Genomic DNA, 24429 nt, shown 5'->3' on the forward strand with positions numbered 1-24429 from the left:
AGTATCTTAGCTGTTCCTATGACTGCGCTCTTTTGGACAGAGACCTCTGATGTTTTACCTGGAATCTGCTGTGACCCCCAGTGCTCCGATTACCACTGGCACCACTGTTGCTCTTACTTTCCACATCTTTTCTAGCTCCTCTTTCAGCCCTTGGTATTTCTCAAGCTTCTCGTGTTCCTTCTTCTTGATGTTGCTGTCGCTTGATGTGGGATTGCCACATCTATCACTGCAGCCTTCTTCTGCCGTTTGTCGCTCAACACGATGTCTGGCTTGGTCCTTTAGTCCAGCCTTTTCCAGCCACTTCTTCTACTTGGTGCAGCGGCTTGTCTCTCCATGAAGGTTCTTGAAGGCATGAAGGCATGCGGCACCTCAACTTCTGATCATTTATGTATATATGAATATATACATATATGTATATATATACACACACACATATATACATATATATGCATTTATATCTATCTATCTCTATCTATATCTCTATATATATCTATATCTATCGAAATATATCTATCTATCTATCTATATATATATCTATATATATCTCTATATCTCTCTATATATATATCTCTATATATCTCTCTCTCTCTCTATCTCATATATATATATATATATATGTGTGTGTATTAGTCAGCAAATCACACAGATAATTTTCATTTGAAAACCAAGTATTGTATAAAAAAAGTTATTGTTTACACTCAAAAGCAGAATACCAAAAAGACTAATAACTGACTAGGACGTGTATGGTAAATTGGTTTGACAATGGAGTTAAGCAGATTTTAGGGTAGGCATTATGCAAATATTGTAAGTGTTTTATTAAATTTAAAATGGTCATTAAATTGTTTACATTGACATAGCAGTTCCCTGTGTTTGCCTTGTGTATGTAAAAATGTGAATAAATGAGTTGTTCGGAATGACACCAACCGTTTGTATGCACACACACGTGTGTAAACTGTAGTAGATTGCACTTGGCCCAGATTTGAGATTGTGTGTCGGGATTTATTTTTAAACTGTAGGATACAGTTTTTTCTAAATACATGTATTTTTGCGCATTTATTGCATCTTGAACTTATTCGAATCCTGGTTAAAAAATAAACACAACAAAAAGCAATTCAAAGAGGCGAGTCAAATCAACATAACTGCGTGCTTTATTGATATACAGTAAAGCATTTTATAATACAGTAGTAAGGCATATATTTGGTGGAATCTGATATGTTGTGAAGTATTGACGCGTTATTTGTAAAAATGATGTGAGCATGAAACACACGTTAGAAATGAAAAAAAACAAACATCAAATTCAGTGTCTGGATGAAAACAAAACCCTCTTGGATCATGCTGCAAGGATATGATGCCAAATACACACAAGTGTATAATGCCGCGATGCTCGCCACGGACTTCTCTGAGTGGTTTTACATTAAATAAGGATGGAGTTTATTTAGTCACACATGCTAATATCGTAACACCTCACACACACACAAAAAAAAGACAAAAATGTAACACACTCTGCAAGAATAAATGCATCCTCCACACAGAAAAACAAACGTCTAGTATGTTCCAGGTATGACAGTAGTGCACACGGATTCATTTGATTTGTGTAAAATTAACTTGAGTCATACAAGTCTATGACAGAAATGAGAAATGCATCCTAACATTCAGATTGGACGCTCCTACAGTGCATGTACGGAGCAATTAGGATATCTGATGTGATTCAATCAGTCAGCAATAATCAATTAATAATAACGGACAATCTGAGAAGAGCGTGGGATTGACTCCAGAAGAGAAACAGCTTCCCGAACCAGACCTGGACACGAGGTAGAGCTTACGTTACTGGGCTTCCTAAAACACAAATATTTATCTGTTCAAATTGTAACTGTTCAAACAGAAGAATTCCTCAAAGTAATCTCAACTAGCAGCCTTGTAACACTGTAGTGCTCCGATTCATTGAAAATCACATTCCTCTTACAGTACTTCTGAAAAACTGTCAACTTATAAGCAAACAGTGGATTGTGAGCACTGAACAGGCCCTTCAAAGCATTTAGTGATGACAATCCTTACTCCAGATGTACCAGAGCAATAAGCAGGATGTTTTATTTTTTTTTTTAGAACTGAAGATAAATGCCATTATCTTAAAACTATTTAATAATGAACACTAACAGCTTTGATACAACAAATATTCAGCTTTGAAAATCCACACCAGCTGAGCTTTATTCGTGACAACGCTGCTTCGGTTTACACTCAGTGTTTCTTACCAAAGCACACTTGTGATGAATGTGTTTCCTTGCTTATAAAACGTTTGCAGAGCTGATTAGAGACCACTCTTAAAAAAAAAAAAAAAAAAAAAACAAAGAAGGTAAGAGGGTGTCTTTAAAATGAAAGGGGTACTTCTCACAATTTCATACACGTCGATTAGTTCACCAGTCACGGGGAGTGCTACTCAGCCTGTCAAAACCGTTGTACAGTATCTTCTGCGACTATGGGGGGAGCTTTCCAAAGGCTGAGAAAATATCTTGGATACTTTATAAAGTAAATTATAAAAGAGAGTCTGTGCTATAAAATGGATGCATGGGATTTAAAAGGTGAGGGCATTTACCTGTGAAGGTGTATTAACTCTACAAAGTCGCATTATGGCAGTGGTTCTCAAACTTTCACGCAAGTAAATGCACGCCCCACCCCCGCAAACCCCCCCACAATAAACAACCCCCCCCCCAGTTTGAGAGCCACCACGTAATGGGAAATTCAGGCTCCAGTGTTTTTAAATATTTGTCCATATTAGGAACAAAAAGTCAGCATATAGCTCTCTGCTGCTTCAATTCTTTTAAATATCTGTCTATTGTGATTCTTCCAAGTACATGGAAGTGCAATACTAAATCACTGGAGTGACCATTTAATATGTACAGCCACACATACTATGAGTCATGTCAGCTGTAGCTTTTTTTTAATTAATGGAAAATGGAATACAAATGATGTCCAATTATGTCTAATTATTTCCCATTACGTGTGTTAGATTTGAAGCGACCTTGTGGACTTGTCTCAGTTCTGAATCGGGCCGACGTCTGTTTATTCACACAGTAGATTGTGTGTGTATAGGGGTGAAAAATGTTGCCATAAATATCTTAATAAATGGGAAGATTAACAAATTCATAGATGGATAGACGGACGGATGAGTTAATGAATGAATATTTCAATAACATGAGGTTTGTAGGCCTAAGCCCCCCCCCCCCCAAAAAAAGAAAAGCTGTAATGTGGAAATTAGGCACCACCACACACACACACACACACACACACACACACACACACACACTCTCACAGACAACGTACTGTAAAGATCCAGGATGCCTGCATTACCTTGACAGTAGTGTACGCTGTTATAGAAAGACATTGTCCTCTTAGAAAGCACCCTTATGATTACAATCAGTCTTTTTTTTTTTGATACAAATGTCGGAAATGCTTTAGCGGTTTCCCCAAAATACAAATAGATGGCAAATATTAGACCACACTGAACACACTTATTTGTATCTCGTCTCTCTTTGCCCCACCCATCCCCCTCTCTTGTTTTATACAATTGCATAGACGTTTAAAAACCAGCCTCTGTTAATAATAAAACAACGCCAGGACGTTTTAAGAAACTACTCAAATCTACAAGTTATAAGGTTTTTCTTTTGTTTGTTGTTTTTATACGCGTCGTTGCTGGAACCGCAATCCTTCACAAAAATAGACGTTATATATTCTCTTTGTAAACTGTGTTTCCAATCCAGTTGTTTTGACTAGAAAAGCATGCGACAGGTAGGGGGGGGGGGGGGGGGGGGGGGAGGACACTGGGCTGAAGGTTGAGGGGCGGGATTAGAAGGGCAGGGCCTCGTGCTGTTCGGCGCTCTGCTCGTCTGTCATCACGCTGACCAGTGACTCCATGGCGCGGCCCAGATCATCGGCCATGTGGAACAAACTGCCAATACTGGGACCTGGAGAGAGAGGAAGGAAATGCTTATACAAACAAAATCACTAATAGTGCTGAACTGAAAGCTGCACAGGTCAACACAAGCACACGGACACACAATGGTAAACATTTCCTAGCACGTGAGCTACTTACAGAACAAGACTAAGATTCTGCAGACATGCTCTGTTCTGTGAGGCTGTACAAATGCACAGTGGTGCTTTGAGCTAAATGCTAATGCTAGCACAGCAACATGCAGTGAGTAAACCTCACAACTTTGCACTACAAACATCAGGGCCGGTTACATTAGCATGTTCACCACCGTGTTAGCATGCTAACTTTGCTAATAATAACTGCTTATTATGCCATTAGTTTTTCCAGCTATAAACCAAATGTGCCAGATTTCATGGCAATCTGTCCAAGAGTAGTAGTATCTGGACCAAAGTGTTGAACCATCCAGTGTTGCCATCCGTAGTGCCATACCACCAAGCCCTAGTAGTGTTTTTAATGTGGCTAAAATATACATGCACTCCAATCATCCCAGCCTTGTTTCAAACTGCATCAGGCCTGACGATACAGCATACACCATAACATGTTCAATATGTACACGTGCGGTGTTGATACGTGAAGGAAGCGCCAAGCTCAGCACAGGAGGGAGTGGCGAGTGACGTAGGGGAACATATGATGTGTTTCCACTGTGTTAAACATATTTCTTAGGGGGCTTAATTGATGTAACAAGGAAAGGTAAGAAGGGTCCAGCTTGGATTCATTAGCTGAGCCCACAAGTGTTCACTGATCTTCCAGCTGTAGTTATTTCTCTCATGTAACTGTCCTTGTTAGGGGGACAATGGTTGGACTGCGTCAGGCTAGCAGATATCGCCGTTCTGTGGGAATCTCACAAGGTTACTTACAAGAATGTTTACAAGACTTTACTGGCTCCACAGATTAGAGTGTCTTGATTTGAACCAATAACCAACAGACTCTTCACACATGTATAGAGGGGAGACAATAACCTTTTTTGGATAAATATCCCCAGACAGGAAGTACTCTTAAGATTTGGTGTTGCATTTGTTTAATGACAAATTCCATTTTTCCGGTTTAAAGAAAACATTTGGATTGCTCTGTAACAACGATGAGGAATCTACCGTTCTAAGAAAAATATGAGTTATGCCTCAGAAACAACAGTGCTGCGCAGAACTTTGTTGACATCTAATTTTTATCCCATTCAATTATGGTTGAATCTTCCCGTGAACTGAAAGATGAGGTCAACAGAGAAGCACTATGTACACACACATCACGGCCTACACAGTTAAGGCACAAACTCTACTCCCTACTGTGATGAACAGAGCAGCAGCGTGACAGAGGACAGAACAACGAAAGGAAATTAGGCACAGGGAAGGAGAGATTTTTGCAGTTTTCCCACTGCATCACCGTACCGTTGCTGATGAAATGTCTCTGTTGCATGTTTTGTGCACAGTTCTACTTGAACTAAAACAGCCAAAATTAATATTTATCAATTCACTGAACAGAAGAAAAATCTAAATAAAGTCAATATTTGTTGTGACCACCCTTCAAACCAGCATCACTTCTTTAGGTACACATGCACAAAGTCAGGGATTTTGTAGGCTATATGATTAAACAATTATACCAAACAGGTGCTAATGATCACCAATTCAAGATGTAGCTTGAAACACAAGCATTAAATGAAACAGAAACAGCTGTGCATTTTGTTATTTGATAAGTATGATCTATTAGCATCTCCAATTCTTACTTTAACAGCATTTTTCAACAACTTTGGCACAGTGCTGTCCACATTCTGATGGTGGTGGTACGAGCATGGTACTTTCATGCAGTGGAAATACTCCTTAGTAGTAGGTGGGGAAATGAGACAAGAAGGTGGGGAGAGAGAAGGCTGAGCCACTAACCTCTCATGGGTGTCCCCTTCTCCCTCCTGGCTCGTAGAGAAAAAAGAGGAAAGAAGAAAAAGAAAGGAAGAAAGAGGGAGGAAAAGAAAATATTCAGCTTTGTGTCAGTAATAGGGAGAGAGAGAAAAAGATGTGTGAAGGACAAGTAACGCTTTCCTTAAGGCTTAAAATAAGGTTCAGTGTGAGCATTTGATTTAAGTAAAATAGTATTCATGTCCAAAAAACAATTGAGATACAGCACTATTACAAAAAGTTGAATCTGAACACGGCTCTTTGCTCCCACAATAAACTGGTATAGAGCATGTAAAGGTGCCTAGAAGAGGGATGAAAAATAACATTGCACTTTGGTGCAAACCTTTTTTGAAAATTATCCTCATTATTTCCTTGATTTTCTCCATTAATTACCAATTTATATATTTTTTATCTTCATTATTTGTTCTTTTTTTTTTAAACCATTTTCCTTTAGTTTTTACATATATTTTACATATTTCAGTTGAATGTTGTTTTCTTTTTTCACTTTACACTATAGAAAAGTCACAATGCTGTTGGTCATTTAGCGTCTTTTTCTGTCTAAACTATTCATTTATCCATTGTGGCAGAGGACAAATATTAAAAGTTCATATTGGAGTCAACAACAGAGACTTTATATTGTAGCATACTGAGGTAGTAATGTAAGGAAACCTCCCAGCATGCAGCGGGACAACAGTCTCACAACATTTACTCTTAATCCAATGCACTTAGACCATAAATGGTGTTGTGCGCATGACTGCTGACGTGAACCCCTCTGACGTGTCTCAGGTTCAAGAGTGTACCGACCATCAACCTGCCTCTTCCTGCTGCCCTCCGTCAGGTCACTGATCCTCATATTAATCTCGATGAGCAGACCAGAGCATGTAAAGAACGTTAATATGAAAATTACAATACTGCAGAAAATGCAACATGCTTTGTGTCTGATTAAGATCTGACTGGTGGAAACTTTGCACAGGAGCTGTGAATAAAAAATATTGCGGGAGCAGAGAACCAGCCATGGGTTTCAAACCCGAATCTTTCATCTCACATGCCTGCTCTCCATTCTTCAGGCTACAGTTACCTAGAAACATTTATAGTATGCATCTCTCCCAGAGATTCTGCTAATTAGTCGAGTTACATTTTTATTAGATCAGTGCTGCCAACTTTTATATCTCCTGCAAGCTGAATGTCTTTAGGAAAGCTTTGCTGAAAAGGGCTCATTCAAAAACATGTTTTACCCAACAGGAGCGCAATTATTGCCTTATATCACACAAGTTACTGCGATAAATCAAAATCAGATTTCATACTGCTGTTTCACAAAAGGGTGGACGTTGTGTGCTAGACAAGCTGTTGGTGTTTCATACCCTGGCTGTGAGGGAAGGAATTGTTGAGCTGTTCCATCACTTCCTCCAGCCCTGATGCATCTTGGGAAGGGCTGGACAGTTCATCGTCGCCTGGGGAAGGAGGAAGGAGATGAAGTTGGTTTCCATTTTTAGAATTCTGGCTGCTAAAATAATGCCCAGTCACATTGTTCATGTGTTTGGGAAGCGTGACACACACCTACACACAAATATGTTTAAACAGTGCATTGTAGTCCGCTACACGGTCTCTGCAGCGTCCAACAGCCTGGTCTCAACAAGCTGTGAAATTAGACGTATTTGCTTACATCCCTATTCATATCCTTCATGCTTTTAAAAGGGTGGATGCAAAATAAAGGACTTAATTGGGAGAGTGTGTGTGTGTGTGTGCTCTTACCCATTGTATCAGTAGTCTGGCTGGCGGCCACACGGAGCAGAGGGAGGGAGGAGTCGGAGCGCTGAGAGGAGGTGGAGGGAGAGGACAGAGCTGTGCCGTTCACCTTGGAATCCGTCTGACACACACACACACACACACACACACACACACACACACACACACACACACATCAGATCCACAACAAATTGGCAGCTGCAACGCACAGCTTAATTAGAGTAGTCAAAAGGGAAGTGAAGTGTGTGTGTGTGTGTGTGTGTGTGTGTGTGTGTGTGTGTGTGTGTGTGTGTGTGTGTGTGTGTGTGTGTGTGTGTGTGTGTGTGTGTGTGTGGGAACAAGGAGCTGCAGTCTGACACTGTGAAGGAAGCTGCTTCAGTCAGAGCTCTAATGGTGCTTTCAGACCAAAGGCGAAGCGAGCGTTCGGGCGGTGAGTTTACAGACAAAGTCAACGCATAGACACATAGAGCCGCGATTTCCTGTCGGGCGGGGGTTTACTTTGGGTTCATAAAGCTGTAGTAATAGCTGTAGCAAGTTGTGTTTATTCGCGTTATCGCATTGAACACTCCAGCGATGTCCAGCGATAAAAGCAGCATCAACTCTGCTGCGACCTATGCTTCTGGTCACTAAAGCATGAAGGCTCCCTGCCTTGCTCAAGGGTATTTATAACGGCAGATGTTGAGTAGGGAGAGGCAGTTTTGTAGAGTTACTAAACTCCCACTCGCATGCTAACCTTTAAGCTGTAGCCTAAAGGCCCTAAGTGTGCATGGGCCCTTCAATGGCCACATTTTTCTAAAAGATTTATGAATTTGGTGAACTGATTGCTTCAGAGAGGTAATGTATCTAAGAATGAGAAACACTGGAAATAATGTGTTTGCTCTCAGTGAGCAGCAGTTAGTGTTGCCTGCAGTGGACGGGCCACATCGCCTTCAATAGAAACACAGCATAGCATGTCAAGTTTTGGCATTGAAAAATAGCCAAAAAGGTTTTTCCAGAACGTTATGTTGTCACAGTGAAGTTCACTTCATCGTCGTATCCCATTAAACGTCTGTGTGAACGTTTGTCATTATTACCGATTCAATTCTTGAGTTACGACCAAAAACGTGATATTTATTTTTCGGGTCATAGTATACTCAGTTTGCAAATGCGTTTTGGTGTGTACCTGCTCCAGCAGCTGTCTCAGCCTGTGCAGTTGGGACTCCAGCTGTTTGTTGTGGTCCTCCAGTATCTGCATCCGGGCCTCTAGACGTCCTTTGTGCTGCCGCAGCAGTTTGGCTTCGGCGATGAGCTCGGCGTCACGTGCGCTCTGTGGTGACACCGGGAGCATCTCCGGGGGCGATGGCAGCGGGGACAGGCCCTTCCTGTCGTGGGCCTTCTTCAGACGGTCGTACTCGGATTGTAGCTTCCTGCAACGAGGGCGGCAGAGGATTTAATCTACTGCTGCTAGCTCTGATCACTTTAACAACTGGTCCTGTTTAAGTTAGAGCTGAGTTAAAGGTCCAGTGTTTAATATTTAGGAGGATCTATTAACAGAAATGCAATATAATATGCATAACTGTTTTTTCAGTGGTGTATAAAGACCTTTCATAATGAACCGTTACGTTTTTATTACCTCAGATTGAGCCATTTCTATCTACATACATAGACGTCGCCATGTTGCGCCGTCATGATTCTACAGTAGCCCAAATGGACAAACTGCTCTACAGAGCGCGTTTCGTCACTACGCTGAATATGTACAAGAGGAAGAACTAGTAATAATAGTAGTAGTAGTAGTAGTACTACTCCGGTTTAGTAGAAGTAAGAAGAGAAGTGAAATTTGGACAAACAGAGGACCACACGTTTTATTCAGCCAAGAGAGCCAACAGAGCGTGTCGGCCACCGTAGCTTCTCCTTCACGTTTGCAAAGGGAGGGGTGAACGTTGGCTGATGGTGCATTCATGTGGTGTCAGATTTTTTCCCCTCCTTAAATCTTTATTGCAAAAAGAAGAAAAAAGTGTATATGGGATATAAAGAAGTATACAGAACAGTATACAAATATATAAGAAGACACAAATAATTGGTGTCATTTACTTTAGATAACGCCTTTAAAAGATGTTGAAAGTTTTCACAGCCTTTTTGTTGTTAGATAGAATTGATACAAGATGCCTTCAATGTCTGCAGTAGCGTTCATGTTCCGTCTTAAGAGCACACAAACGCACCAAAGTTGGAAGAAGTACCTCACAGCTCGGGAAACGGGACCATCCGAGGAGCGCGTGAATGCACCGTGTGCTGCTGCTTGCAATTAGCAACCCTCACCACTAGATGCTAAAACTTACATAGAGAACCTTTAAGGTTAGAGGAAAGAAATCATGCAAACAGCAGAAGGTAATAATAGAAGGACCGGTCTGATCACTGACCTGTTCTCCAGCTCCAGGTCATTGAGGACCCTCTCCAGCTCTCCCTTCTCCTCCGTTTCCATGGAGATGAGGATCTGGGCAGGGCTGCGGGGCTGGCTGAGAGGAGAGCCTTGGTTCAGAGACTGGCAGTAGTGCTGGATCAACATGTGCTCGTCATCGCTGCAAATGCACGCACACACACACACACACACACACACACACACACACACGGCAGACATACCCACCAGTGATAGGCAGACATATACACACATTCCCAGAAACAGCAGTGCGCACGCACACACACACACACACACACACACACACACACACACACACACACACACAAAGAAAATCAGCAAGTGAATGAAACAGCAGTGGAAAAGAATAGCACGACAGAAGGAGAATCTAAAACACAGCAGGGACAGAGAGAGGGCTGGAGCTGTTGTCTTAATAGCAAATTTATTTTGGAACGATTCGATTGGCCACGCTCTGTCAACCCTGACCGATCACACGCACGGCCCGCTGTGTTAGGGAGGATTTTAATTAGGCCAGGTATTTAGATGCTACTGCATTCACTGCACTGCTTTCAGCTCAGCCAATCTCTGAATACTAAAGGAGCTGCAGACATATTAATTCCCTTTAAGATGACTACTCACTTGGAAGTAACACTCGTTAAAGGTGTGTAGATCTGGTTTAAAATAGCCTGTAGATGCTTTCTGCTAATTGTTTTCCCCACTTCATCAACCAAGCTGCATTTGGGAAGTTATGTTGATGTGTTACACTGGAGCCATTCTTTAACTTTTGTTATGTTAATTACAGGCTCATCTATAAATTCCACAAACTGATCTGTATTAGGAACTGGAGGTGTGGAGTTTGAAAGATGATGCAGGCGTTTATCAGGCAGGGAGAGTAAAACTAGGGACTTGCATTAGAGATACTGGCCGATGCAGTGGATTGGTTTTGGGGTTTGACCTATACTATGGAATAAAGTCAGGATATCTTAGCCTCCCAATGCTTTGATTTTGTTTCACACAAGCCACTTATAACTACATAGAAGTTTCATATTAAATAGCTGAAACACCCCTTCAATCACTTGATTACTTAGTCTAGGAAAAATAAAAGAAATTTACAAATGGCCACTATAAGGTAAGAGACCCCAGAGTGATTGTTTGGCCAGTCAAAAAACGGTTTGAAACTGTGGCTGATACTTTTTCTTGCTAAACAATTTCAAGAATTTCCTAATGGAACAATTTTCTAAAAAAGGGAATTGTCAGTTAGCTTGATGATGTTTTCCCCCATTTAATAACTTTATTAAATCAAATATTGTACAATACTGAGAACAAAACGCCATTGGGGAGTAAACGGCACAGTACAAAGAAAACAGAGTTACTGTGACTGACTAGCATGTTCCCAGCTGGTAGCTAACCAGCTCCAGTAGCTCACCGATTACGAGTGAGCAGTCACTCTGTCAGTGAGTGTCTAGGACCAAATATTTCATGAAGGGGGGCCGAGGAGTTCGGCCACTTTCTGCTGTGACCAGACATTATTGCTTAAGTAGGCCAAGATGTTAATTTTGATTTGAAAGAACTAGATTATGGCCAGCTTTAATGACTCAACAGCTGCCAATTTGTAGAGTTTTATGCACCTCTCTCTGTTCCATGCAAAACGTCCTGTTTAAAATTTTCAGAATCCATTGTGCAACTGTAATGCAAAATTTTCTAAGAAAGGAAATCAGAGAAAGAAAATGCATAGTTATAGTAATGAGTTTAAACATATGTGCTTACATGACTTGTGCACCTATTGCACATGTTTACATAAATATTAACTTCATATCCCAATCACCCAGAGAAAATGTGAAGTCCCTGAGGAAAATATGAATATAATATGTGAGTATATTACTTGTCTATATCAATACTGCTCACATATTGTATTCATATGTGTGGGATATGATGAATGAATGAATGATGGACAGGAATAACACCATAATATGAGCTTGTATTGAAAAATATTCAGCACATGTAAACATACATCACAACCAGCCTATGGAAACAAGGAACACAGAGCCAGTTCACACACACACACACGAGCCAATCAGTGAGTGAGGGGGTTGGCGAAACAAACCAAACAAAAAAGCGGTTCTCACATGCTCTCATTGGGTGAGATACTGTCATTCAGATAAGAGCCATTACGATTCTCCATTTCCGCTAACCTGCGGAGGGGGAAGAAACAGAGCAGTCAGTCCCAAAACCAAAAGGGCGAGCAATTAGCAGATTCTAGAGGGAAAATCTACCTCAACACAGAATTCAGGGATTTTGATGATATGATTGTGTTACCTAATAATAGAATAAATAATATTTATTGCAACTTAAAAGAAGATTTGGCAAAACCAACTTAGGGCTTCACATGTCCAGTCATGGGTTATCTAACTAACTAAATTTCAACTCTATGGAAGCTAGTTTTCAAAGATTGAATGGTGGGAAATGTTGCTATGTTTCTGAACGGAGAAAATTAAGGCCTGTTGTCTCCAGTTACACTAATTATGTACAAACAGTAGAGGGAATAATGGAGAATTCAGTGAAGCATATAATGGTTGTTGGGAGCTCCACTGTGTTTGGCATATGTTGTTATCCTTTTACCCTTAGCAGATAAAATGTTAGACCCCCCAAACTGTGTAAAGCACTCTCTAACCCTCTGGTTATTGCCATACCACTTTATTTTACAGTGTTTACAACTGATGTTGGCTTGTATTGCCTTGAGAGGTGCCTTTTAAAAGTGGCAATTTGCAGACCTCTCACACAAAATTGCGCTATTTTGGTTTTCAACTCGCTTGTGTAACTGCCTTTGTAACTGTTACACACTGTTACAGTAGTCAAATTTCTGGTGCATTAGTCACAAAAATTGAAAAATACTGTGTGTAATGTGGGACTAGGAGGAGTCTCAACAAGTGTGACAACATATGCTAAAACACAGGAAAGCTGCATTAGCAAAAAAAGAGAAAAGGTTCAAACCAGGGATGGTTTAAATGGACAGACATTGGTTTCTTAAATAAAGTTTGTAAGTTTGTTGTGAGTAATTCTTTTAATGCTTTTTGCAGAGAATTTTTAGACTGCAGAGAAGATTGATATCATTCACATGTATGTGTATTGTCTATGGAGCTAAAGCCAGGGGATGATTAGCTTAGCCTAGCATAACAAAATGTAAAAGGGGGGGAAACAGCTAGCCTGGCTCTGCCCAAAGCTAAGAAATATCTGTATTGACTTTTCAGATTATTACAAGCAGTGAGCTTTAAAATGTGTTGATAGGTTTTTTTCTTCAACTTTGGAGTGAGCCATGCAGCCGTTTCCCCCGCTTCAGTCTTTATGCTAAGCTAAGCTTACCACCTCCTGGTTCCACAAACAGACATGATAGTAATATTCATCTATTGAGTATCCTAAAATAGTTGTAAAGTAGTATGTAGTTAAAGAAATTTGCTGAGAATTTTGCATGCCAATTATGAAGGTAGAGCCAGCCGCTGATTAGCTTAGCATAAAGAGGAAATAGCTAGCCTGGCTCTGTCCAAATGTTGTATCTCCTTATATTTATCCACGTACAAACAGAAATGTAAAATCGACATGTTGCAGAGTGAAGTCGGAAAAAATTCATGGAAATATTTTGAATTGCTGAAAGCTACGACATCGCCCACTTGTTAAAACCGACCAGTTGACAGTTACATCAAATAAAATCCAGTATTGACTCAGTTGATTAAGCGATTTCAAAAGCCATGTTTGTGCCTTGTTTCACAGCTCCATAAAAGTAGCTAATTTAAGCTATTTATCTGGTGTGACTACAAGACTAGCAATGCAGGAAACTAACAAGAAGTTGATTTTAAGGTTTGTGCTTGTAGTTTGTATGCTAATAGCATATCGCTTGCTGGTTGTAGCTCCATATTTAGCCTACAGAAATGAGAGTGCCATCAATTATCTCATCTCTATCTCCGCAAGAAAGTGAATAGGCGTAGTTCCCCAACTATTTCTTCAAAATACTTCCAGCCATTTACAGAAGGGGGATATATTTAAAAATGTGACTTTTTCAGCCATGCACATAGTTTTTTATTCAGATATCTGACTCAGATATATCTGCCACCCCCTAAATACAATCTAAGTGAAAGGAATTATGTGTCCTAATAGTGTCCCTGTTAATCATCATTTACATTGTTAACAGTTTTCATAGAGACAATTTCCTCAACAGACAGTTCCCCATGTTCACAGTTAACATCTGTGGATCATCCAGAGTAACCAAGACACTGTTTTTCAAAAGACACACTGCTGTTAAATCTCTAAATGTCATTTGCTTTAATGTCTTAGGCACTACAAACAGAATCTCTTAATCTCCATTGTACTAGGGTAACTATATACATGGCTATATAATACTAGGGGTAAGTGAGAATATTTTTTGTGTAATATGGTTAAAATGACCCTGGTGTTATCTTCTAAGAAACCAGTGTCTGGCCATTAAGACAGGCCTTGTTAACAAACCCCCGACTGTGCTTCTCAGACAGATCTATCGTGATAAAACAGCTGTGAGTGAAGAGCCAACTGCTCCGTCGCTATCTCCACTAGATCAGTCTCCTGTTGGTTGGAGTAAAGAAAGTGGAGAGATTTTGGGGCTTTATCTGTGCCCAAAAATAAATATATATATATATATATATATATATATATATATATATATAAAAAAAGCTCAGTGCTTGGCAGTGAGCGTTTAAGCAGATGCACTGTGACAGACTGGCATCTCCCCAGGCCAGTGCATTTGTACTCATAAGCTGCTACTTGCTACTGAAACAAGAGATAACCTTGCGGTCTGGGGAACATCAGCTCACTCAAGGCTTAACTATGTTACTTCTTTACCCTACCACCTTCTTTTAATCCGCTGGATGGTATCTGGAATCCGCCAGATCTAGACGGGACTGAGAGCAGGGTGACTCAGCACGCGTGTCCGTCAGCGTGTGCTTGCTGTGTATTTATGTATGCGTGTGCATGTTAGCCTAAGGCAACAGTGAGTGGTGTCAAACACTCTCTGGCAGGGATCAAAGACTTGGCCTGTCGCTGAGACCTCACACTGACTCTGCTGAGGAATGCGGCTGATTCAGTGACCGATTGATCGACTGCTTCTTGTCCCTCAGCGGTGGGTTTCTGAGTGCAGTTAGGATCACGGCAAACTGAAGGAACACCAAAATGATTTGGTGAATAAGCTCTGATTCACTCAGTGTGGCACAACACTAATATTGATGGGTGTTCAGATATCAGATGCATTAGCATATGCATAGGACTCTCACTGCAGAATGCTTATTCACCAAAAAGTCAATGCATCACCTTATCATGTGTACAGATTTACTATCTTCTGTGTTAAAAGGGATATCTTGACATTTTAGTTAAGCCTTATACATTTCGTCCTCTTCGTCCTATTATCACCTCACTGAAAAATCCTTTTTGCACAATCAGCATTTAAACCAATGGTGCTGCTGGCTGTGAGTCAGACGTAAGTGCAGTTTTTCTTGGATGTCAAAGCCCCTGCAGTGATAATATGTTTAAGAAAAAAATAGAGACTTTTACATTAAATGGCAAATGTCTCGTGATATAAAGACACTCAAACGTAGCTTGTCAAGGTATCCCATTCTCCTTCTCTAAATAAGCAACAACCATGCATAAACTACTTTCAAAGCACTGACAAGTACAGGCAGAAATATCTAGGATATTGATCTAGAATAGCTGTTTTAGCTGTTAAAAGGTACAGGAAACTCATTTAACAAAACAATTGTGAAAATGTGACTACATAAAACATTGTCTTGCGATCAGCGCTTAGTTCTTTCTTTACTTAGATTTAAATCACTGATTAAGGACGTTGAGGCTGATTCCCCTGTGTATCATTCTTTGTAATTTTAGCTGTGTTAATTATTGTGAGTTAAGTTGTTCTTGTTACATGATATCTGTATTGTTGTATTGTATTCATACATCTACTGTATTTTTACGGAGAAACACAAGCAGCCAATCTCAACTCTTCTGGCCTCTACGTTGTGTCTCTGAAGCCGCCGAAGCCCGAAACTGTAGTTAGATTTTTGAGAGAGTGCGCCTGTAGGGTCTGTTGCTATGTTACAGCCCCTTAACACACAAGTGTAAATTAACCTTTAGTCTAATAAGTGATGAGAGAAAGTGACTTCCTGTCCCGTGTTCACTATTACAGTTGAAACATGAGGCACCCATATAAGTGGAGACTGCTCAATAAACAGACAATGAGTGATAATATAGTAAAACATTACACACAACACAATTACAATTATAATTGTTGACATATATTTCACATAAATAAACACTTAAAAATGTCCATGTATGTGCTTACAACTATATTATAGTGCGTTATAACGCTCTCTTTTCATTTTTATCTACTGCTTATAAATGCTAAATTGGGGTTGGGCTGCTCAGATGTATTTTCATTTCTTTTTGGTGGCTCATCGGCCTCAAACATACAGTTAATTGCGTTGAATTCCTCTGTTAACTCTACATATCAGACATTGAATGGTTGTGGTGCGGGGGCACATTTGCATCCACTCATAATGTTCCTACCAGAAAAGTTCCACAATTCTAAATTAAGTTTCCTGTACCTTTAACTCATCTTCAGCGATATACAGATAAGATGACATTAATTGGCGTCTATATTAAACCACATGCCGACAACACAAGCAAAAACAGGCAACATCTTTGGACTGACATATGCCTGACAGACAGGTTCATACCTCCAATGATTGCATTTAATAAGATTAATGAGACTACATTGCTAAAATAGACTCACTGGGTTGTGAACAATTGCTCCAAGACCATCTGTCACTTATACATGCCTGAGTTTATTTTAACGTCAATCTGCTGTGAATTTCAAACCACGTAGGTGGGGAAGCTTTCACAAGATGAGTATAATCAGACTGAGGTAAAAACACCTCTAATTTGTGACTAACCGCTTTAAAACACCACAAAGCTCTTTTATGATAAACTAATGGATTTATTAAGTGGAATGAACATGAGAACGTTGACCTAAAGTTCCCCAGAACTGCGTCAGCAAAGAATTAGGGCAACCGATCCCCTGTGAGTTAATGGCTGCATGAACACTGTTGGGGGAAGACAGACATCCCACTGCAGGAAGTGTGCTGTGCTTAAGCATTTTCTCAAAATTCATTATTCCACATCACATCAATCAAAATGTTTCTGGTGTCTGGGAGAGCTCTCTGGAGGAGCCATTATCTGCAACGCTCGTAGGGCCGAGGGTAGCGGCAGGGAATGCAAAAAAAAAAAAAAAAAGTAGAGCATGAGGAAGGTTACTTCACCCCGTCCTGTTCACAACACTGTGAGTCTACGCTGCGAGGGGCTGCTGCTGAATGCAGATAGTGTGTTACCGGTTGGCGTAGTGCTCGATCCGAGTGTGTGTGTCGTCATGTGAGAGCTGGGGGGATGATCCAGGCCTGCGACAAAGAGAGAGAGAGAGAGAGAACCAGAAAGAAAAAGAGGTTCATGAGTCCAACCAGGAGGGACTCATTAATCCCAACACACACATGCACAAGCCACATGAATCCACAGGAGAGCCATGAGGGGAGCGACAGCACGAGCCGCAGATGTGTGGCGGTGTGAAATGCTCTGTAAATAAGCTTCCCCGCTTGTATGCTGTACTCCCGGCTTGGAATACATTTTTGCCTTCACTTCAAAAGATGCGTCGGATCTGAGATGTCACACCTCGACTGCCGAGGGAGAGATCAGTATTTTGACATCATTAACCAGGAGTCTCTGAGGATGCTAACAACTTTTCCAGCAGTGTTTTAGTCCTTGACAAATTAGGGTTTGAAATCCTAAAAAAAAAACTTCCCTTTGCAAGGGCACCTTCACGTTTGGAAGTTTTATCTGTTAAGAGTCCCAACAGATGAGTTTCCATCACAAAGTTAAGCTGAACGAATAATGAAAAATTATCCAAAAATATGAAATATCCCTTAAAATTATGTATGCTAAAGTTGTTTGCTTATATAAGCCAAGGTGCCCCCTTCTCAATTAAAACACACACTTTAGTGTTTCTAATGAGGTTCCTACACTGTGAGACTGAATGTGGGTAAGCTGGCGAGGAATGCCAGCTCCATGATGGAGGTGAACAGTGTGGAGACCACCACCGATACTTCACATGTACAGATCTACTTAGCGTATATGTGTTATTCATCTTTTATCTTATTGTTTTACTACATGTCCTGCTGCTGTGTAAATTTAACAAGTCATGTATTTATCAGTTTCAGCATGTGTGTTAGGCATTATGTTACCACAGCAGTATATTTCAATAGGAATCAGAATATGAAGGTGGAAAGTCATATATGCCGGTGAAGTGCTGTAAGCCTGTAGAACAGCAGCAGCATACTAATATTCAATATTGACACACCACTCAGACTCGACAAATGAGAACACAAGTGGTAAAGCATCTGACGCTCAGCGTTGCTGCATTCTTGAGCAGATTTGCAGGTGAGATTTGGTCAATTAGGGAAGAAATGGGCTCAAAATAATTTCAGTCACACCGACTGGGCTCGACACCGTGCATACAACGCAAACTATTTAAATAAGGTTAATAATGAATCATTTTATGTTTTTACTAGCTGGGACGTTTTTCATATTTAAAGAATCAGAATCAGGGGAGTGACTCATCCTGAATCACAGATCTGCAGGGTGATGTCGGGTCAGTCAGCAGCAAGAAGCTGAGATGATAAACAGCTACAAGCAAAATGGCATTATACAATGAGAAATGAGTGGAGGTGAGAGTACGTGTGTGCGTGAGACTGAGAGGAAGAATGTGTGTGTGTGTGTGTGATTAAAAGAAGAAAATTAAAGAATATATGTTTGTATGTCTGTTTGAGAAAGATAATATTTGAACATGAGGCTGACTGTGTGTGTGTGTGTGTGTGTGTGTGTGTGTGTGTGTGTGTGTGTGTGTGTGTGTGTGTGTGTGTGTGTGTGTGTGTGTGTGTGTGTGTGTGTGTGTGTGTGTGTGTGTGTGTGTGAGCCAGGTACTCACGCATGGTCTACGGGCCAGAAGTTGATCAGAGTGACAGGACTGCAAGACAAAAAAATGTGAGATGATGACACAGGAAGTGGGAGGACACTGCACAGCAAGGTATGATGGGAGCTGTAGTATGGAAGGCAGCTGCATGTGTGTGTGTGGGGTGTGTGGGGTGTGAGACTAGCTTTACAGGAACGAGACAGCATGATAAAAATATGAGTTATAGTGCGCAGGTACTTGCATGAGCACTCACACACAAAAACAAACAGCACACCATCACAGACGATAAGGAATTGATTATTGATCGACCTGCCGGTTCAATAAAACAATTACTTTTTCATTTATCAACCAAGCAGAACAGAAAACCATTTCAGATGTAATAAAACACTCATCAAACCGTAATGTGTGCAGGCACTTACGAGTGAGTGTATTTTTCTTTAAACATCAAACACAGTGCAAAGGGTGTGTGTGTTGTTGTATTGCAGAGGGACGACTCACTAAACAAGACAAGTCTATACCAAATATGTGCATGTGTATTTCTCATCACTTCAGTGAGCTTTAGAGGAGCTGGTAGGAGGTTTTTGTTACCTTGGGACAGATTTAGATAGCGGTTTCCTCCTGCTTCTAGTCTTTGTGCTAAGCTAAGCTAAGCAGCTGCTGGCGCCAGCTTCATATTAAACGGACAAATATTAAAGTGGTATCGATTCTTTCGCTCAGTACGTATTTTAGCAGCAGCTCAGCCTTAAGCGTGTGTTGACATTGACGTGTAATTACTCGCGCTGTCAGAAGGGGGAGACAAAATCCCCGCACTGGCTCTTTATTATTCACCTCTACCTACCAGCTTCAACAATAACAAGCATCAGTCACTCTTGATATAGACAAACAAACCAAATATGTGCTGAGTAGGTAGCACACCTTACAAAAAACACACAAGGAGCTGGAACTCATTTTGAATACCAGGGCTGGGAGGTTTACTTAAAAAATGTACTCCGATACAATTACTAATTACCTGATAAAATGTATTTAGTAACCTAATCTGAGCATGAAAAAATTAACCTGGATTACTTTCCGTTACTTTTAGATTACCTCAATGTAAAGTAAAGTAAAGACATGAGAAAAAGAACAGTGAGATAGCTTTTAGGCTAGGTAACGTTAGCCTACTGGATATCTGTGATTCTTTAAATTAGACATTGAGTCCTTGGATAGTGACAGGAATTTTTACAGCTACCAAGCAAAAGCTGCATTTCACGGTTGAGTTGGTGCCGTTTTCTGTTTTAAAAAACAAAATAGTTTTTGTAAAATTTCCACCCAGTGAGGCGTTTTTGTTTTGTTATTTTAAAAATACATTATAATCCTGTTAACAATCTCCCTTATAAATAAATATATTGGTAATCTGATTAGATATTCTTATTTGTCACTTTAACGGAATACAGTAACCTTTTTTCTGTATCCTAATTACTTAACGTTGTTCCATGTACTCCATTACTCCCCAAGCCCATGGAATACACATCACTGCAAAAACCTAACAGCTAAAGCTGTTATCAAAGTGTGGCTACACCGCTTTGCATGCATGTGTGTATCCACATGCATCATGTGTATGCATGGGCCTGAAATAAACGCGAGTGTGTGTCCTCTAATCCAGATGACATTAGTGGGAGTGTCTCTCAGTTTAGAAAAACACCTAGTTTCTCTTTCCGACTGTCGCTTTGTGTGTGTGTGAGAGAGAGACTCACGTTTCCATGTTGTCTCCCTCCAGGATGGTCTGGACAGGCAGGTAGCCCATGCGTGGGTGTTTGGCGAAGTAGCGCTTGGTCCTGAACTTGTTCTTCAGCACCTTGGCAAAGTCCCTGACATCCTCCCCTGATGTAGTCTGGAGAGAAACGGGACACAAAGGTGGCTTTGTTCACTCCATGGGAGTGAGGCACAAAAGCAAACACACACACACACACAACTTTTAGAACACGCCGTCCATTTATTTCAAGCCCTTTTACCTTTATTCACACTTCTAGCAAGTGAAGGCAAAGCCCTCATTGTCAGGTCTGAGTGTGTCATTACAGTTACAAGAACGAGGAAACAGATTTATGACTCTCAGCCAGGGCTTCAGCGTCTTTATTTTAGCCTCGGGCCTGTGCTAAAGATGGCACAGTTTAACCCTTTATTTACACTAGATGTTAGAAAATATGCACACAGCTTTAGGTTTACTGCTACACCAGAGGACAGACTGTTTATCAACGGTTTGTTGTGTGATTTGGCTGTGGAATGATTATTGTATCAGAGATTATCTACTATCCAAAAAAATTGCATTCCTTTCCTGGTGCAGCAGTTCTTGGTTTTGCACTGAAGCTAGGCTTACTGTGGAGCAATACAACTGAGATACTGTAATAAATGTGTGAAACAAGCCGCAAATTAAATGTTGGCGTCTTCATTTTAAGTGAGTCATTTCTGAAATCCCTAAAGAGGTCATATTCTACTTTTTGACTCCCTTTCCTTTATTGTGTTATTTATCTTTTTTATGCATGTAATAGGTTAGATGTGTTCAACGCAGGTGCAAAGATGTGCTGAAGCAAAAATATGTTGTTTTTTTAATTAAACCATATAAACCTATTCTGGTACAAACCCCTAAATAAAATTGTGAACCTGAAATTAGCATTATTATTATGACCTCTAGTTCTTAAGAATTCTGTCAAACAAATTTAAAGCTGCAATAATATTTTTGTGGCCACTTGGGGGCAGCAGAACAAGCTGCAAAACTTACAAAGTTATTGTAGCTAACATGTCAACATTCATTTGGAGCTGTGTTTGTGTTCACCTGACGGATGTAACTCTTTAGGTACTAAATGCTCTACTGTGTTCGTCAGCTAGTCTCTTTGTCTGTATGTGGCTTTTTAGAGCTTTTTTTTGCTGGCTAATGGCTGAAAACAAGACTTTGGAGCTTGGACCAAAACAATGAGCACCAGCTTCATATTTAGTAAAGACAGTTTGCAAAAAATAAAAATATTGATTAGTGCATGTTACTTTATAGCAAAAAAAAATTAAAAGCTACTGTATGACTCAGAAAATATGTTTTTTGACAATGGAAATGCGTTTTTAATGTGGCTCATAGTGTTGTAGTCAAGACCGCCCAAACCGAGACCAAGTCAAGACCAAGACCAGAGTTTATCAAGACCGAGACAAGACCAAGACTTTTGAGACCAAGTCGAGTTAGGATGTTAACAAACAAATCAGACAATGCAAAAGCAATTTATTGATATTCCCAAAGTTATGGTCTTGAAATAAAATTCCAAGACCGAGTAAACATGCGGTAGAGTCCGAGACGAGACCGGTCTCATTTTGAGACCAAGACCGGTCTCGAGTTCTACAACACTAGTGGCTCATAAGCAAAAACATTCTCTACCTACAGTATATAAAGAACATGTATGTTGGATTAAAAAGTTAAATAAATATGGTGTGACGCACAGTTTGGCAAATCAGTATGGAGTGAAGCAGTCGATTAATCAATTAGTTGCCAATTATTTTTCAATATCAAAAATTCAATTGTCAATAAACTATTTTCATAATCAATTAATCATTAAATGTCACCTTGATTGGTTTCAGCTTCTCCAATGTGAAGATGTGCGGCTTCACTCTCTTTAATGTGGCAGTAAACTAATAGACATTTAAAGATAACTGTGGGGCATTTTTAAACCACTTTCTGACATTTTATAGAATGTAATGTGTGTTTTAATCTCAGTCATGTTTATTGACAGTAGAATATAATGGTAGGAAAAGCATCCACACTCAATGTGTGTGTGTGTGTGTGTGTTCATACCGGAGTGCAGTACTCGACCATGGGGTATTGCATCTTATGTCCCTTGGCAACACGGCCGGAGAAGAAGCAGCTTTGGCAAATGTCATAGTTGAAATGTTTCAGACTCCGATATCTGGGGAGACAAAGAGAGAATGAAGGAGGAAGGTCAAGAACGCAAAGGAAGAAGACAAAAGGAGAAGAAGAGAAGAGAGGCGGGAGTGTAAAGATTGAGCAGAGGAAAGAGCACAAAGAAAAAAAAAAAAAGGGAGGATGTTGAAGAAGCAGAAATAGAAAGAGAAAGGGAGAGAATCAATAAAAGAGGGAAATTTATGGCTGTTTTCTCCAGGGTAGGAGCACTTAAATTTTTTTCAGCCCAGTACCTGAATGAGATATTAATTCTCTGGTCCTGGGACTCATTAAAATTCATCACAGCTCTTGCCATGAAGGGGCCCAACACCAACAACAGAGCAGAAAACACCACACTGTAAGGGTGGTTCCAACCTTTAGTTAAAAAGAAAAGCCTCCTGGGCTTCACCAGACCAGTGTTTTAAGGGTTGGGGTTACAAATACACCTGCAGTTCTATCATTCTAATAATGTCATCAATCATTCATATGTACAAGTGGGCTGTTTCACTGTCCGGCTGCTGCTGTTGAATTAGATTAAGACGACAAATAGGTTCCAGGACTCTTGTGAGCGAGAGCAATCTCAATGATCAAACGGGTGAAGCTAATGTGTCTTTACTGGAGTAATAACTACCAACAAAGCTTTTTAGTGTAAATAATGTACAAACTCACAATGGGCCTAAAAATATGTTTGTATTCTTATCGTAAAGCTCTCTTACTTTTTCTCATGTTCCAAGTCAGATACTGCCAACTCTCTTAACCACACTGAACTTGTAAATAGCTTCATTCAAAATGAGGCAAAAGAAGAACTTTGAATTCTTAAGTCCTGCTGGCATACATATCAGCATACAAAATGTTTTGACAATCAAACTGATGAATTTTTCAACAAAATTTCATGGCAATCAACCCAATAGTTGCAGAGACATTTCAGTGGTGGACTGAGCGACACTGCCGTCCCAACAGCCAGGCTGCTAGCATGGCTAAAAAGTCTTGGTGGCAGCCTGTGTCAGACTGCAAATGATCAATTTGGAGGCATGTCAAGTGAATAATAAAATAATAAACAAGCTTCGGCCACAAATCTGTTACTTCTATCAACCTCAAAAGAGGGCGGTGTGCAGCCAGCCGTGGTCAGAGAGCAACATGAAATACTTATTTCACAAAGTGAATTTGAGGTGCATGTTTTTCCAGGAGCAGCACTATGTTATCTTCACCAGTGCAAGCGTTTTGGGAGGATCGGATAGCTATCAGATATCCAAAAAAAGCCAAGTGTGTGTAAACTCAAGAAGACCGTTCAAAACAAACCCCCATGGGAGGTGGCCTGAGACATGCTGAAAAAGGTGCAAATGCATCATCTCTGAAGACGCGCAGTAGTTTAGTTCATCCAGTTACATTAGGCTTTGTAATGCTCAAGTCAAGACAAGTGTTCTACCCCTGTGGCACAGATGTTGAAGCTCCTTGTTTCATGTAGCTGGTTGTAAACCT

General features: G+C 40.3%; 1 protein-coding gene across 15 annotated transcripts in view; it reads right to left on the reverse strand.

The window, feature by feature from the left end:
- Positions 1 to 1125: 1125 nt before the first annotated feature.
- dmd (dystrophin) overlaps positions 1126 to 24429 on the reverse strand; it is a 343068-nt gene continuing 319764 nt past the window's right edge. For 11 of the 15 annotated variants that reach the window (XM_038716303.1, XM_038716294.1, XM_038716202.1 and 8 more), the window contains 10 exons: positions 22846 to 22957; positions 20771 to 20907; positions 19053 to 19091; positions 17407 to 17472; positions 12133 to 12198; positions 10011 to 10169; positions 8777 to 9020; positions 7621 to 7735; positions 7230 to 7319; positions 1126 to 3959 (listed from right to left, as the gene is read on the reverse strand). In XM_038716303.1, coding sequence (XP_038572231.1) covers positions 3841 to 3959; positions 7230 to 7319; positions 7621 to 7735; positions 8777 to 9020; positions 10011 to 10169; positions 12133 to 12198; positions 17407 to 17472; positions 19053 to 19091; positions 20771 to 20907; positions 22846 to 22957 — 1147 coding nt within the window. In that variant the 3' untranslated portion in view covers positions 1126 to 3840. Of the gene's footprint in view, positions 3960 to 5856; positions 5883 to 7229; positions 7320 to 7620; positions 7736 to 8776; positions 9021 to 10010; positions 10170 to 12132; positions 12199 to 17406; positions 17473 to 19052; positions 19092 to 20770; positions 20908 to 22845; positions 22958 to 24429 lie in introns of all 15 variants that reach the window. The other 4 variants (XM_038716227.1, XM_038716250.1, XM_038716244.1 and 1 more) reach the window with 3 other exon arrangements.

Source organism: Micropterus salmoides, unplaced genomic scaffold, assembly GCF_014851395.1.
Source record: "Micropterus salmoides isolate LMB-PRFRI ecotype aquatic unplaced genomic scaffold, ASM1485139v1 Ms_hic_scaffold_1, whole genome shotgun sequence".
NCBI lineage: Eukaryota > Metazoa > Chordata > Actinopteri > Centrarchiformes > Centrarchidae > Micropterus > Micropterus salmoides.